General features: G+C 40.3%; 1 protein-coding gene across 25 annotated transcripts in view; it reads right to left on the bottom strand.

Moving 5' to 3' along the window:
• Positions 1-446: 446 nt before the first annotated feature.
• caska (calcium/calmodulin-dependent serine protein kinase a) overlaps positions 447-12,377 on the bottom strand; it is a 154,088-nt gene continuing 142,157 nt past the window's right edge. For 7 of the 25 annotated variants that reach the window (XM_076746671.1, XM_076746679.1, XM_076746673.1 and 4 more), the window contains 11 exons: positions 12,264-12,332; positions 11,475-11,510; positions 9,743-9,784; positions 8,983-9,179; positions 8,757-8,872; positions 3,524-3,604; positions 3,360-3,440; positions 3,056-3,258; positions 2,863-2,946; positions 1,610-1,636; positions 447-715 (listed from right to left, as the gene is read on the bottom strand). In XM_076746671.1, the coding sequence (XP_076602786.1) occupies positions 539-715; positions 1,610-1,636; positions 2,863-2,946; positions 3,056-3,258; positions 3,360-3,440; positions 3,524-3,604; positions 8,757-8,872; positions 8,983-9,179; positions 9,743-9,784; positions 11,475-11,510; positions 12,264-12,332 (1,113 nt within the window). In that variant the 3' untranslated portion in view covers positions 447-538. The remainder of the gene's footprint in view (positions 716-1,609; positions 1,637-2,862; positions 2,947-3,055; positions 3,259-3,359; positions 3,441-3,523; positions 3,605-8,756; positions 8,873-8,982; positions 9,180-9,742; positions 9,785-11,474; positions 11,511-12,263; positions 12,333-12,377) is intronic. The other 18 variants (XM_076746674.1, XM_076746697.1, XM_076746678.1 and 15 more) reach the window with 10 other exon arrangements.

The raw sequence follows: 12,377 nt of genomic DNA, 5'->3' as shown, positions 1-12,377 counted from the left end.
TACTTTAACTTAAGTCTACTGATTAAAAGAATACCTATTGATAGTGTCTTTCTACAGATGGTTTAGTACTCCAACACCCAACAGGACTACAAAGTGATGAGAGGGTTGTGGTGAAGATGTGGAGAGCTAGCAGTGCGTCAAAATGCGAGGATGGAGCACAGTACTGTCTCTTTAAAACAAACATCTACAAAAACGCTGCCTCCTAGCTAGTACAGACATGACAATATTCAGCTTTTTTTACTCTGTTTTTGTACAACACTATAACTATAACTGTCAGGGCAAGAGTCCAATAATTGGTTGTTTGTGCAGCGTCCAAGAGGATTTCAATTGAATCCTGTGGTTGCTTTCACAGTACGCTGAAAGGGTTTCGATCAAGTACAGTGTAGAGTGAGGTTTTCCATCGCCTTGTGTTAATTGTTTTTTTGTTTTTTTTTCAGGAATTATTCTTATTTTGAAGAGGGAATGATGAGGAGTTTGGTCCAGGTGTTGTTGATGGGAGGGGAGAGGTGGAGGGGGTGGTGGAGGTCGGGGCTGCAAGTCAATAGACCCAGGAAACGGGAACCCACTGGCTGGTGGTGCACACCAGATTGATGGCCTCTTCCAGGTGCCTGATGGTCTCATCAATCTCATTGTTGATGATGGTCAGGTCGAAGTAGTGGGCATAGGTCTTCTGCAGGATCTCGGACTCCTTCTGCAGCCGCTGGAGAGACTCGTCCTAGTGAAGGAAGAGAAAGAGAGGGTGTTAGACACTGATCAAGGTAGGGAGAGTAAAGAAGACATGTCAACAAATACACGACTTTAAGAGAAATTCTTAAGGCCCCTACAGAGTGTGCAATTGAACTACCTGAGACAAGATTTGAAAATTGTGAGAAAAACATGGCAAAATATTTGGTCGTCAATCCAGAACAGTGAACCCAGGCTGTCTGAGAGACAAGGCCACCGGTAGCCAATTTAGAGCTTTTTCTGTTTATATTCACTTGAGTAACCTTAAGTCTCAATTTATCCCACCTACCCTATTTTGGAAGCATGGCTTTCCTATTTTAATAGCTTTAGTGAAGATGTGGTGTCAGTCCTGATTTTGTGTGTATATGTGTGTGTGTGTGTTTGGGCAGACTGATGGTGTGGTGACAGGACAGAGAGCACATTTTCCTCTCAGCACCAAGTTGCCAGCAGCGGAAACTAATGTATTTAGACCTCCAGAGGCTACTTTGTGTTAGTTTCAGTTTCAGTCCGACATTGGATTACTTTAAATACATGAATGCATCAGTTCTCTTGTATACAAACAAAAGTTATGTTTACATTCAGTCTGATCACCAAAACTCATTTTATTGTATCCTTAAGGTCCTTCCTCATAAAAGTCAAAGCATTACATTTGTTTACATCAAGTGCCAGTGCTCCCGTGATACATCTTTTTCCAGTATATCACATTAGACCCACAGTGTGACATATGGTCAACCTGCAAGATGGCTGTTACAACACAGTGTGTAAGGGGCCTTTACACAAAAGACAGCTCTAACTGACAAAACCATGCCAACAAGCGTATGGCAAGCAAGGAACACATGATTAAACATAATATTACCTAGTCATTATGCTGTCAGGTTCTACTTACGGGCAGCGTTCGACACCACCTGGGCATCTGAGGAGGAGTGCCGAGGAAACAAACGCATGCAGCATGCAAAATTAAATGAGTGCAGAGGAATGAGGGACTGCTGGAACACATGCACGCTGTGTGATTGTTGTGCTTCACATAATGACCTTGCAGATTTTAGACGTTATTTGTTTTGATTTGGCAACAAAGAATAAAGTAATAACTTGCCAGAATGAAAATGTGTCACTTAATTGGTTAAACACAGAATGCAGACTTGAGGTGAAAGCTCAATTAAACAATGAATTGACTGACAGAAATTTTAACAGTAGCTATTTTGATAATTGAACAATTGTTTCAGTAATTTTTCAAGCTAACATGCCAAACATTTGCTACTTTCAGCTTCTTGAATGAGAGGATTCACTGCCGTTCTTTGTCATATATGACGGTAAACTGAATATTTTGATGCTTTGTACTGTTGGTTGATGAAATCAAGCAATTTGCATATTTCACTACTGACAGGGCAATCCAATGAAAATAGCTGCTTGTCACAGCACTAATGCACATCACTAACAAATATGTTACATCTCTATTTCATGGTAACCAGGTAATGTGATGTTAATTCATTATACAGGAATGTATCAACATTGCATTAACAGGTTTTCATTATGTATAAGAAGACAGTAAGAAAAACTTTTATTGGATTTTGTTAATACAGTATTTGAACAGGGTTTTAGTCTGGAATTAGTTTTTAAAGGATAAGGCTGGTGATACAAAAAAATTGGTCTGTCCCTCAGTGATGACTTCTCTACTTCTCCACAGTATCAGCCCTTTTGTTCCTACTGAAGATGCTAACCTTATAAAATAGGCCAAAATTATATAGTTTCATTCCTGTAACAGCTGGACACTGTAGTTTTTTGCATTTATTGGGGACCATTTTGAACTGCAGATAAAACACATTTGGGTTAGTGTGTATTTACAGCAGCAGGATGGTGTATTTTGGGATTGAGTCAAAATACACTGTGTTTGTGTTCATGGTAATGAAGGAACATATCCTCCAGTGCAACAGTGTGGCTCACTGAAGAGTCTTTGATAGCTTTTGTTCAACAGCGGAGTTCCATGGCACAGAGGAATGAAAGATAACAGGCTTTGGATGCACACACATTTGTTATTAGGACACATTTATTCCTGTTAGAATTTGTTAACAGCGAGAAAAATGTAGCCAGTTTTATGATTCAAAATGTATCACCTTTTGAGAGTGTTTGGCATATTCCTACCTCATTGATGCCTGGTGTGATAGTTGGTGCAGCAATAAAAACAACATATGGAGTAAATTCTGCTGTCCGCAGCACCTTCAGGGCCTGATAGAGAATAGATGTTAGAGGGCAAATAATACTAATATATGCATGCAAGCCCACTCACACCTCCACAGACCTCCACACCTCCACAGATCTCCACACGCATGCACACCTGAGGTTCAACGTCCAGTATAGCTATGAGTCCCTGTTGATGTATTTTGCGGATCGTCTCCAGCCGCGTCCCATACATGGCGTCCTCATGGCTGCCATATTCCAGGTACTCGTTGTTGCTAATGTCCTGCATCATCTGGTCATGGGAAACAAAGTAGTAGTTCTTTCCATTCTCCTCGTCCTTCTTTGGAAGTCTAGTTGTGTCTGTGGCAGACCAGGAAACACAGGAGAGAGCATTTACATTTCCTGACGTATATAGTGGCGCTCTTAAGTGCGTGTTGGTGGACCTTGATCATGTGTCTTACGGGGGATAGGGTATGCGAATCTGTCAGGATGTTTGGTTATGAGTGTGTTCTTGATGTGTCTCCTTCCGACCCCATGGGCACCTGACAAAGACACACACTGTCAGTTAAACCAGTTATGAAGGCCTATATCCCCACTTCTTGCTGCTACACTTGGCAGAACTTACCTAACAAAACTAGTGTTTTCCTCTTGAAAGCAGGAAGCTTCACAACCTCTTCATATGTGACAAGATCTAGTTGGTCAAACACTGGAAGTGAGAGAGAGAAAAAGACTAAGAGGATGTGGAGAGGAGTGTGCTGGGACAAACAGTAGTTAAAGGGCTCCAGAGAGTGTAAGGGGGATAAGGTGTACTAAAGAGTCTTACACACATCTGGGAACTATGTGGTGACAACAAGAGAATGTTGGGTCACTTGTAAAAACAAAGGAGATAAAAAATTCTCACTGGCAACAGGCCTATAGTCAAAACAGCATGTGGAAACGACAAGTGGAGAGCTGAGATAATCTGTGAAGTGCTGAGGACTCCTTTAAAAGAACCTCTGAGTTCTGAGATTAAATAAACCTGACCAAACAGACCAGTGACAAAATGATTTTAATATAATACAGCAAAGATGGTGCTCGTAAAGACATATATTTAACCTGGGAAATGAAAGTAATATGTCTACTGTTGCATTAAACATCTGTGCCTGCTTCCATAAAGGGTGCAACAAGAAATAACTCCACGTCATATCAAGTGAGAAATATATTTGTGTGATTTCTTAAAGTCAGGAGCAGGCTTGCAGAAAAGCTGCCAAAGCAATGATATTGCTGTTCATCTAATTTTGCTGGTCATCCAAACCTCATTGATGTTTATGTCTTTATAGTGTGGGTCCAAAATAAAGAGAGGAAAACGAGGTAAACTGGATTGAGGAAAAGAGACATGTTGTCAGATGAATAAATCAGAAAACCAGCTGAATACATCTGATACTGATACTGATGTATCATCCAGTCTGAAGTAGTGTCGAAATTGGTCAGTTAATTGCATCTTACAATTCTGATGAGCGATTGATTGTTCAGGGTTTTTAGGGGGAAATGCCAAAGATTCCCTGGTTTCAGCTTGTTAAATGTGAGTATTTGCTGCTTTTCTGCTGTCATTCTGTTGCTGTTCTATAATGGTAAATTGAACATCTCTGACTCTCTGACTGTTGCCAATACCTGGCAGATCAATTAATAATGAAAATAGTTGTTGTTAGTTGCAGCCCTTGTCTTAAGCAATGAATGTGGCATAGTCAAATAGACAATATCAACTTAACATTTTTTTGAAAAAGAAGAAAAAGATACAACAAAAAATATACAACAAGGAGAGAGTACTGGCAGACACAAGAACAGGAACAGTTCATGCTGGCAGCTGCTTATTTGCAGGCTAATTCATGTCGTGTTCATCCAGCCAGTATGCACTGAAGAGCTTAAGTAAGAAAAATGTCAAAATATATTTATTTCTACTTTATTCATAAGGACATGAAATTAAATCTGTGCAACTATTTCCTCTAAATAAGGTCAGTCTGGAATTACTTACTTAAACATTACATGTTATCACAGAGTACTGACTGTTTACCTTTTATCCTGACTTCACTCATAAAATAAAGATAGAAGTTAACTTTAATGTATTTGATTCTATGGAAACAGTGCTTTAAGTTAATGCTGGGTAGGACTTTCCAAACAATTCTTTGTGTGACAAAACACAGACCAGAAAAAATGAGGGAAATTGCAGGTTGTCTCTTGTTGAGTGTATCACATATTTGACATGTTCACTGTACAGTGTGTTCCACAGGCTCTGTAACATGTGCCTCCATGTAGCTACCATCTCAAGGCACTGACTGGCAAAATACAATCACTGGGGTCTCTTGTGCAACAAGTTACTGACTGCAGTGAGTGAAGGGAAGATACTGTATTGACTGAATCTATTTAAACCTGACACTGCAGTGTTTGGCTGCTATTTAGATTACTTTCTGTCTGGGTCTGCTAATGCACACACTTGACCAAACATGGATCAGAAAATGGATTAACACCAGAACACAAAATGTCTGAAACACACAAACTAAACTATGTCGTTTCAATTTTGTCTCAGTCTTCTGTTGTTTTTTGACTGTATCAACAGAAACAAAACTGAAAACTGGCACAGAAACAACTGATTGAATCTACAGGGTTAATAAAATAAACAGAGGGAAGAAAAGAAACAGCAAGTGGAGGAAAGCAAAAGAGAGAGAAGGAGTTCTTTGCTGTCACTGGTTGTTACTTACATGCAGAGAGGCCGTTCAGTAGGAGAAAGCAAGAAAGATGAACAGGAGGGGTCATAACATGGTTCAGTTACAACAGCAGTAGAAGAACATTCCACACAAACAGCAAAACAAATCAGCTGGGCTGCTGTGCAGAACTGCACAATGGAGCAATGGAAACGGAAATTACACAACCTACTGCTGCTGTTTCCGTTGAAGGGAATATTCACACCAACTGGTGTCACCAGCAGCACTACACAGCCTGAGACTGACTGTGATCAGATAGGGTTGACAGTTTTCAGGAGATTTTGAAGTGATCATTTCTAAGGAATATATCACTCTTTCTGGGAAAACTGGGATTTCTGGTCATAAATGAAATTTGAATTTAAAGAGCAGATAATTGATCATACAATTGTATGTATCAAAATTGTAGATTCTGATATTATTCATTCAAATTGCCTGATCATCCATTTTGAACATATCCTTTACAATAGTGCTGACATGGGATTATTACTATGTTGTTTACCATCACAACATTTTTAATAATGATGCCAATATGAAACCTGATTTTTTTTTTTACAAATACCCAAACAATACTGAAATTATTGTACTATAAACATGTTTTAACCGTTTTATCAGTTCTCAAATTCTGCCAAACTGCTCAATACATCACTGTTTAATAAAGAAATTTGCCTCGCTAAAATATAGTGAAAAATTTCCTGATTTAGATCCGAAACTATTTGATCAGAAAATAAGCAAACAGGCCTAATATAGACACATTTCAGTCAGATCTGATACCTAGTCCGAGTTATTGCTGTGTGCAGTGAAGAAAAAAATTGCATAGTTATTTGGATGTGTTGTTTCAGTAGTTTGAGACATGGGAGTGTACTTGGACATTTAGCATTTATGTTAATGTCTGTTCTGTCCATGTATGCTAATGGAGAATAGCTGCAAAGATCTGTTCCTGAAGAGCTTGTTTTGCTCTATAGGTGCTGAGATGTAGAGCTGGGGGTCCTCCTCATGTGAAGAGCAGCTTATAAACTACAAATAAGAATGCAGCTGGGTCTGGTCCCAGCTGCAATGTGACCTTAAATCTCTGCTACTGCTCACTGTGCTAATTTGGAAGGAAGTGTAACATATGGCTCCTGATATAGACATGTATGCTGCCAGGTACACATGTAAGGACAAACATATGATCACACACACCTGCTGCGTGGTGCACAGACTGTACAGAAAGTGTACAGCTCTGGGTACACAAGCTACAGACACCTGACACCCCGAAGACAGTGACAACGATGCCCACCACATTTCATCTCCACCCTGCACTCTGCACTGCTTCTAACTCTAAAGTCCCTGTCCCCAATACCTTTTATTATTCAGTTCAATGTTGTTATAGTACTTGCATACAAAGAAACACAGGCTTGTCATTTTTATGATTTTTATGTTTTGTTTTCACTAATTGTTTTTGTTTTTTGTTAAAATACTATTTGATGACATTATGTTAACCAAATGATTAATTGGCAAATCAATCAGATTATTCACTGATGAAAATAATCATTGGTTAAAAGCCATAGCCTGTGATTTGGGGTTACATGTATTAAATGCAGATATTGGTTTATTTTAAGGGATCATAACACGACTTGAACTATCACCTCATGGTTGTATGCCTCTGCCAGCCATTCAAGTTGCAGTTTACATCCACGTCTGTTTAGATCCATATATGTATTGAAAAAGAAATTTAATAAAAGGTATTGAATGTCATTTTTGGTGAAATGAAGTTCCCATTATATTGACATGTGTGATTCCAGTGAATCATTTCCAGTGAGAAACATGCTGTCTTCACTTAGAGACTATTTTTCCAGAGCAGTGCAGAGGACTGACAGAGAGCTTCATCACATGGTGCAACAACAATCACCTGAAGCTCAGTATCAGCAAAACAAATGAGTTTATGGTGGACTACAATGCTTCAAAATATGGATGTTGCTGCAAAGAAGCTACACATTGTAAAACATGCACGCTTCACAAACATCTTAAACACCGCAGCACAGAAGATCTATACAATCACCACGGTTTCAAGGTGGACACCAAAGATTAGTGTCACCAATTCAATATCTGACCAAATGTGAAATATGGTTACAATCTCCCAATCTGTTCTTGAGTTATGGTTTTGAATAATGGTCAGAAAAGTGTTTTTACAAAACATTAAGGTGCCACAGTGAAATTCATCTTTGACCATATAAATTGTCAGCACTGCGTCATTTTATCCTATAAGACATTTGTGTGAAATATTGTCATTATGGGCGCATCAATTCATGAGCTATGGCCAGAAATGTGTTTTGTGAGGTCAATGTGACCTTTTATCATCAAATTGTAATCAGTCCGTCCTTGAGTCCAAGTGAATGTTTGTACCAAATTTGGAGAAGCTCCCAAACCAGCAGATTAGATAGACAAAGCAGACCTCTACAGACCTAAAAGGCTGAAGAAACAGCTCATCGCACCTCTGCAACATCTTTTTCTTCTTCATCCTACTACCTTCCTCTGTGTCAGCACTTAACTCTCACACTGACCAAACCCCCCCCACCCTGCCTCTTGCGTTCACTAAACAGTCATGGCCCTGGTTGCAAGCACAAATGATGAGTTTTTACTCCACAGCAACTCAGCCTGGCCATACAACCAGACACATGGCAGTGATGTTTGAGTAGTGTATCTATGTGCAATGTCTTTGTGCACATGCTGTTAAACGTATCTGCTGCTAATGATACTTCAGGGACTCTGCACAAATGCACATCCTCATGCAGGCATGTTATTCCAAACTATGTCCAAAAATGAAGATTTGCTGGTTCAAACTTTATCAATTAGCGGCCCACATTTCCCTGAAATGCCCCTGTGCTCATATAAGATTTCTGCCACATTGGCAGCTTTTCCTGTCATTTCTGGCTGTGGCTCTGATACTGGAGATAAACGCTACAAGGTCCTGTTACATGTCAGCTCCACCCACACAAACAGACAGATGGATGGACAAACATGCTCACAAGCTCACACCCACAGTCATTTAAATGTCAACATTTTGCATGTATGCATTCAGGGAGTGATGTTTTGTGTCCATAGGCATGAGATTGTAAATATGTAACTGAGTGCATGGTGTACCTGCATTGTGCTTTGCCAAATACTTGTCTTTGTACTGTTTCTTCTTCTTCCCAAACCATGTACAGCTGGCCTGCTGCTCTTGCTTGGTCTTCTCCATGGCTATACACGCCACTCGCCTACCACAAACACACAAACAGAATCAAATTTAAAAGGATTGTAAATGTTTCTCTTCTCTTTCTTTTTTTTGGGCATAATCTCTCTAAGAGTGTGTGTTTTTCCCTCTCACCACTCTTGCAGCTCTGGTGATGGGATGAGACCTGCTGTGCCATTTTTTGTGCTCTCCAGCTTGCCCTGCCACCAGTTATGGTCATCCTTGGAGATGATCTGGATGATGTCGCCCACCCGGAAGCGAATGCCGGCCTCCTTACAGGGGATGAGTTCATCTTTGGTTGGGTCATACTCAAACTGAGCCCTTACGTAGATCTGTGGTGAACAGCACAGAGGTTAGATGAGTGAACTAATTCAGGGATGGTTTGGAGTGGTAGTGGTGTTGGTGTTTCCAAAATAGGCAGCGGTGTGTCAACAGAGAGAAGAGAGTAAAGTCAACTTTGGGAGAGCAACAGAGAATGTGAAAGAAAGAGAGATTACACAGGAAGATAAAAGTGGATGGATGATGTATATTCTTTTGCACATTGTGACAGCTATGACCGGAGTAAAGAGCAGTGTATTCTCAGAGGCATGAGAGCATGGGGGTGTTTTGATTGCCAGGTTGAAAAGTGGTTTCCAAGGGAGGGATTTCTCCAGTGAGATAGATCCAGACATTGTTGGACTATTATTGAGCTTCTCAACATGTAGGTAAATATGGCACAGGCATTGTTTGTGTCCATCAGTTAAACACAATATTATCATTATCCTCACAGCTGTTTGTTGCTGTTTTACAGTCTACACTCCGTGTGAAAGTGGGCTGAAAGGTTTGGGACAATGTATAGAGGCAGTTACTATGTTTTTTTTTCTTTTTTGGGGAGTTGATAGAGGCTGTCTCTTACCTGAACAGACATTTTGTCCTTGATTGGAGGTCGGGATACAGTCTAGGATTTAAAAGCATGATACACACACACACACACACACACACACACACACACACACACACACACACACACACACACACACACACATCATGCAGCAAAATGGCTATGCAATGCTAAACAGCAGTACGGTGGCCAAGGTTGGTGGAAGGGAGAAAGGTTGAGAGTTGATGGTGGTGAGACAAGGCAAGGAGGTACAACTCCTATTTTGGAGTGCCACATATGCTTTATGCTTACCCATGTAACAATTATTAAATATTTATTTCCTGTCAGCATATAGTTAACTATGAGTAAGTTCAATGGTACTGAGATCAAGCTCTGCAACTCTGAGGCTGCCAAGCTTGTGGTATAAGATGGCCTCCTGTGTACTCTACTGCACTCTGCTGGTAGGATCTTCTATTGGTACAATCTCAAGATCCTTTGATGCCACTTTGCTGGTACTTGATCTCACAACATTGAAAGAGTGAGATAGTATGATTTTGAGTGAGTAATGTTGGAAAATCTCTGACAACATCGACAATGTATGTGTCACACATAAAAACTCTGATGGGATGAGATGACAGCAATGGAAGATAGGTATACTGACACTACATTTTAGTTGGCTTGAGCTAAAAGTAGCCCATAACTCTATATCTGACTGGGGGTCAGTGGTTAGGAGTGATCTCTAGGCTCTGCAGGGTTCAGCAATGCCCGTGCCATTGTTACCATACATACAGTGTAAGTGAAGTGTTACACTAGTAAGCTGATGACACAAAGTGGTCACTCATGTTGATTGAGTGTACAGTGTGTTAGTTTAACATCAGTGTCAGGAAAAACAAGAGAGGTCTTCATCAGCAGGTACTCTCAATTGCTAGCAACCACGACCTGACACTGGAAAAGGCTGCATCCAAATCCTATTCAGTCATAGTTAGTTAGTTCATAGTTTTCAGATTGGGTCCATAATATTGGACTAGTGAAGATCTCTACAACCAAATAATTAATTGCCTAACTGGACATTTACATCCACTCAGCAGAACACTACCTGACTACTGCAGTGTGATTTCTTCATGTATTTTGCCTGGGAAGGGGAAATGTGGTTGTTAAAGAATACAGATGAGGAGAGAAGGATCATTAAGACGTGTGTGTAGTTGACACAATTGGTCTGGAATCTCTAGCCTCCTTTACTATTTGGATATATACAGACTGATACATTTGCATTCATATCATTCTGTCTTCCTCTTTGACTTTAAGTATCGAAAGCATTATGTAGCCTAAATCATCATAAAATCCTATTTCTCAAAACATCCTAAAAGCAATGCCTTATTTGAATCCAGATGCATTCTGTCTGGTCATCTCTCTGGTCCCCTAAAAAGTGAAAAGCTGCAGTCTATTATGGTGTAAATTTTACAATTCAAATTTAATCAATTTTGGAGTCAGCCCAAAATCCAACATTTTTTCTTTTAAAAGGTTGAAAAAGAAGTCAGACCTCGGCCATTTGCATCATGAGTGACAGTCTGAACAGCCTGGGCATCATTCAGAGGCCAGTCTTAACCAAACAACTATTTTGTAAATCAATACAAACTATACTGATGAGCTTTGTGAAGCAGAAAAGAGTTAGGGAGAAAGAGACACACACTTCTGTATAAAGGGGACAGATGCAGGCATTGTATAAGAAGTTTGCAAACACAGGTGAGTGAGTAAGTGACTTATTCACCTGTCGACCCTTGGGTTGAATGGTGGATGGCAGGTCCTGTGGAAGTAAACGATTAATCACAGAAAGACATGATTAAGCAAGATACAAATACCAAGTAAGAAAAGTAAAATTAAAACAAGCATTCAGATATCCTTTGAGAAATTTAAACCATGCATGCACATTCATCTGCAATCTAACTACTGCTCTTGCAACATAGATAAAAAAAGTGGAGAAAAGAACAGAGTAATTGTAATCTGTTAAAGCAGGTCTGGCTGTGGAGCAACCAAGCAAGCACAGAGCAGGCAAAGCATCAGCACGACCAGTCTGTCTAGAGCCTTGGTGAGAAACAAAAGAACAGCAGAATCTGATTAGGTTTAGTGTAATGCACGACAGGAGCCCAGATTGTGTCCCCTGTACCATTGTGACCACAGTAGACCTAATGTGTTGTGTCAGCAATGGAGCACAGCACGCAGCAGGCTTTACGAGGCACACCAATTTGTTAACTGAGATATCGGACACAGGGGTCTTTGGCTCAAACAGATGAACTGGAATAATGACACGGGACTGACTCAGGAGATGTACTGTATGACCCACCTACTGCTAATTCTACTGCTACTACTACTACTACAGCAATCATAAACACAACCCATAATAAATGGACATCTACATGGACAAACGGATCAACTGATGGAAAGACACAGATGTAAAAATACCATGACACACAAATGGGATGCACTGGGGGCGGGGGAAGGAGAGCGAAATGGTTGTGGGTCTGTCTATGGGGTTTTTCCTGGGGGTAGGGGTCCTTACCAAGACAGAACTGTTAATGCTGGATTGGCCATTGGCAGAGGACTGCCTGGAGGTGGTGGGGGACTCTTTCTGAAATTAGACACACAGATCAGCAGTGCACAACCACCACACATA

This window comes from Chaetodon auriga, chromosome 13, assembly GCF_051107435.1.
Source record: "Chaetodon auriga isolate fChaAug3 chromosome 13, fChaAug3.hap1, whole genome shotgun sequence".
NCBI lineage: Eukaryota > Metazoa > Chordata > Actinopteri > Chaetodontiformes > Chaetodontidae > Chaetodon > Chaetodon auriga.
Note: the sequence above shows the minus strand (reverse complement) of the source record. Positions and strands in the feature narration are given on the sequence as shown.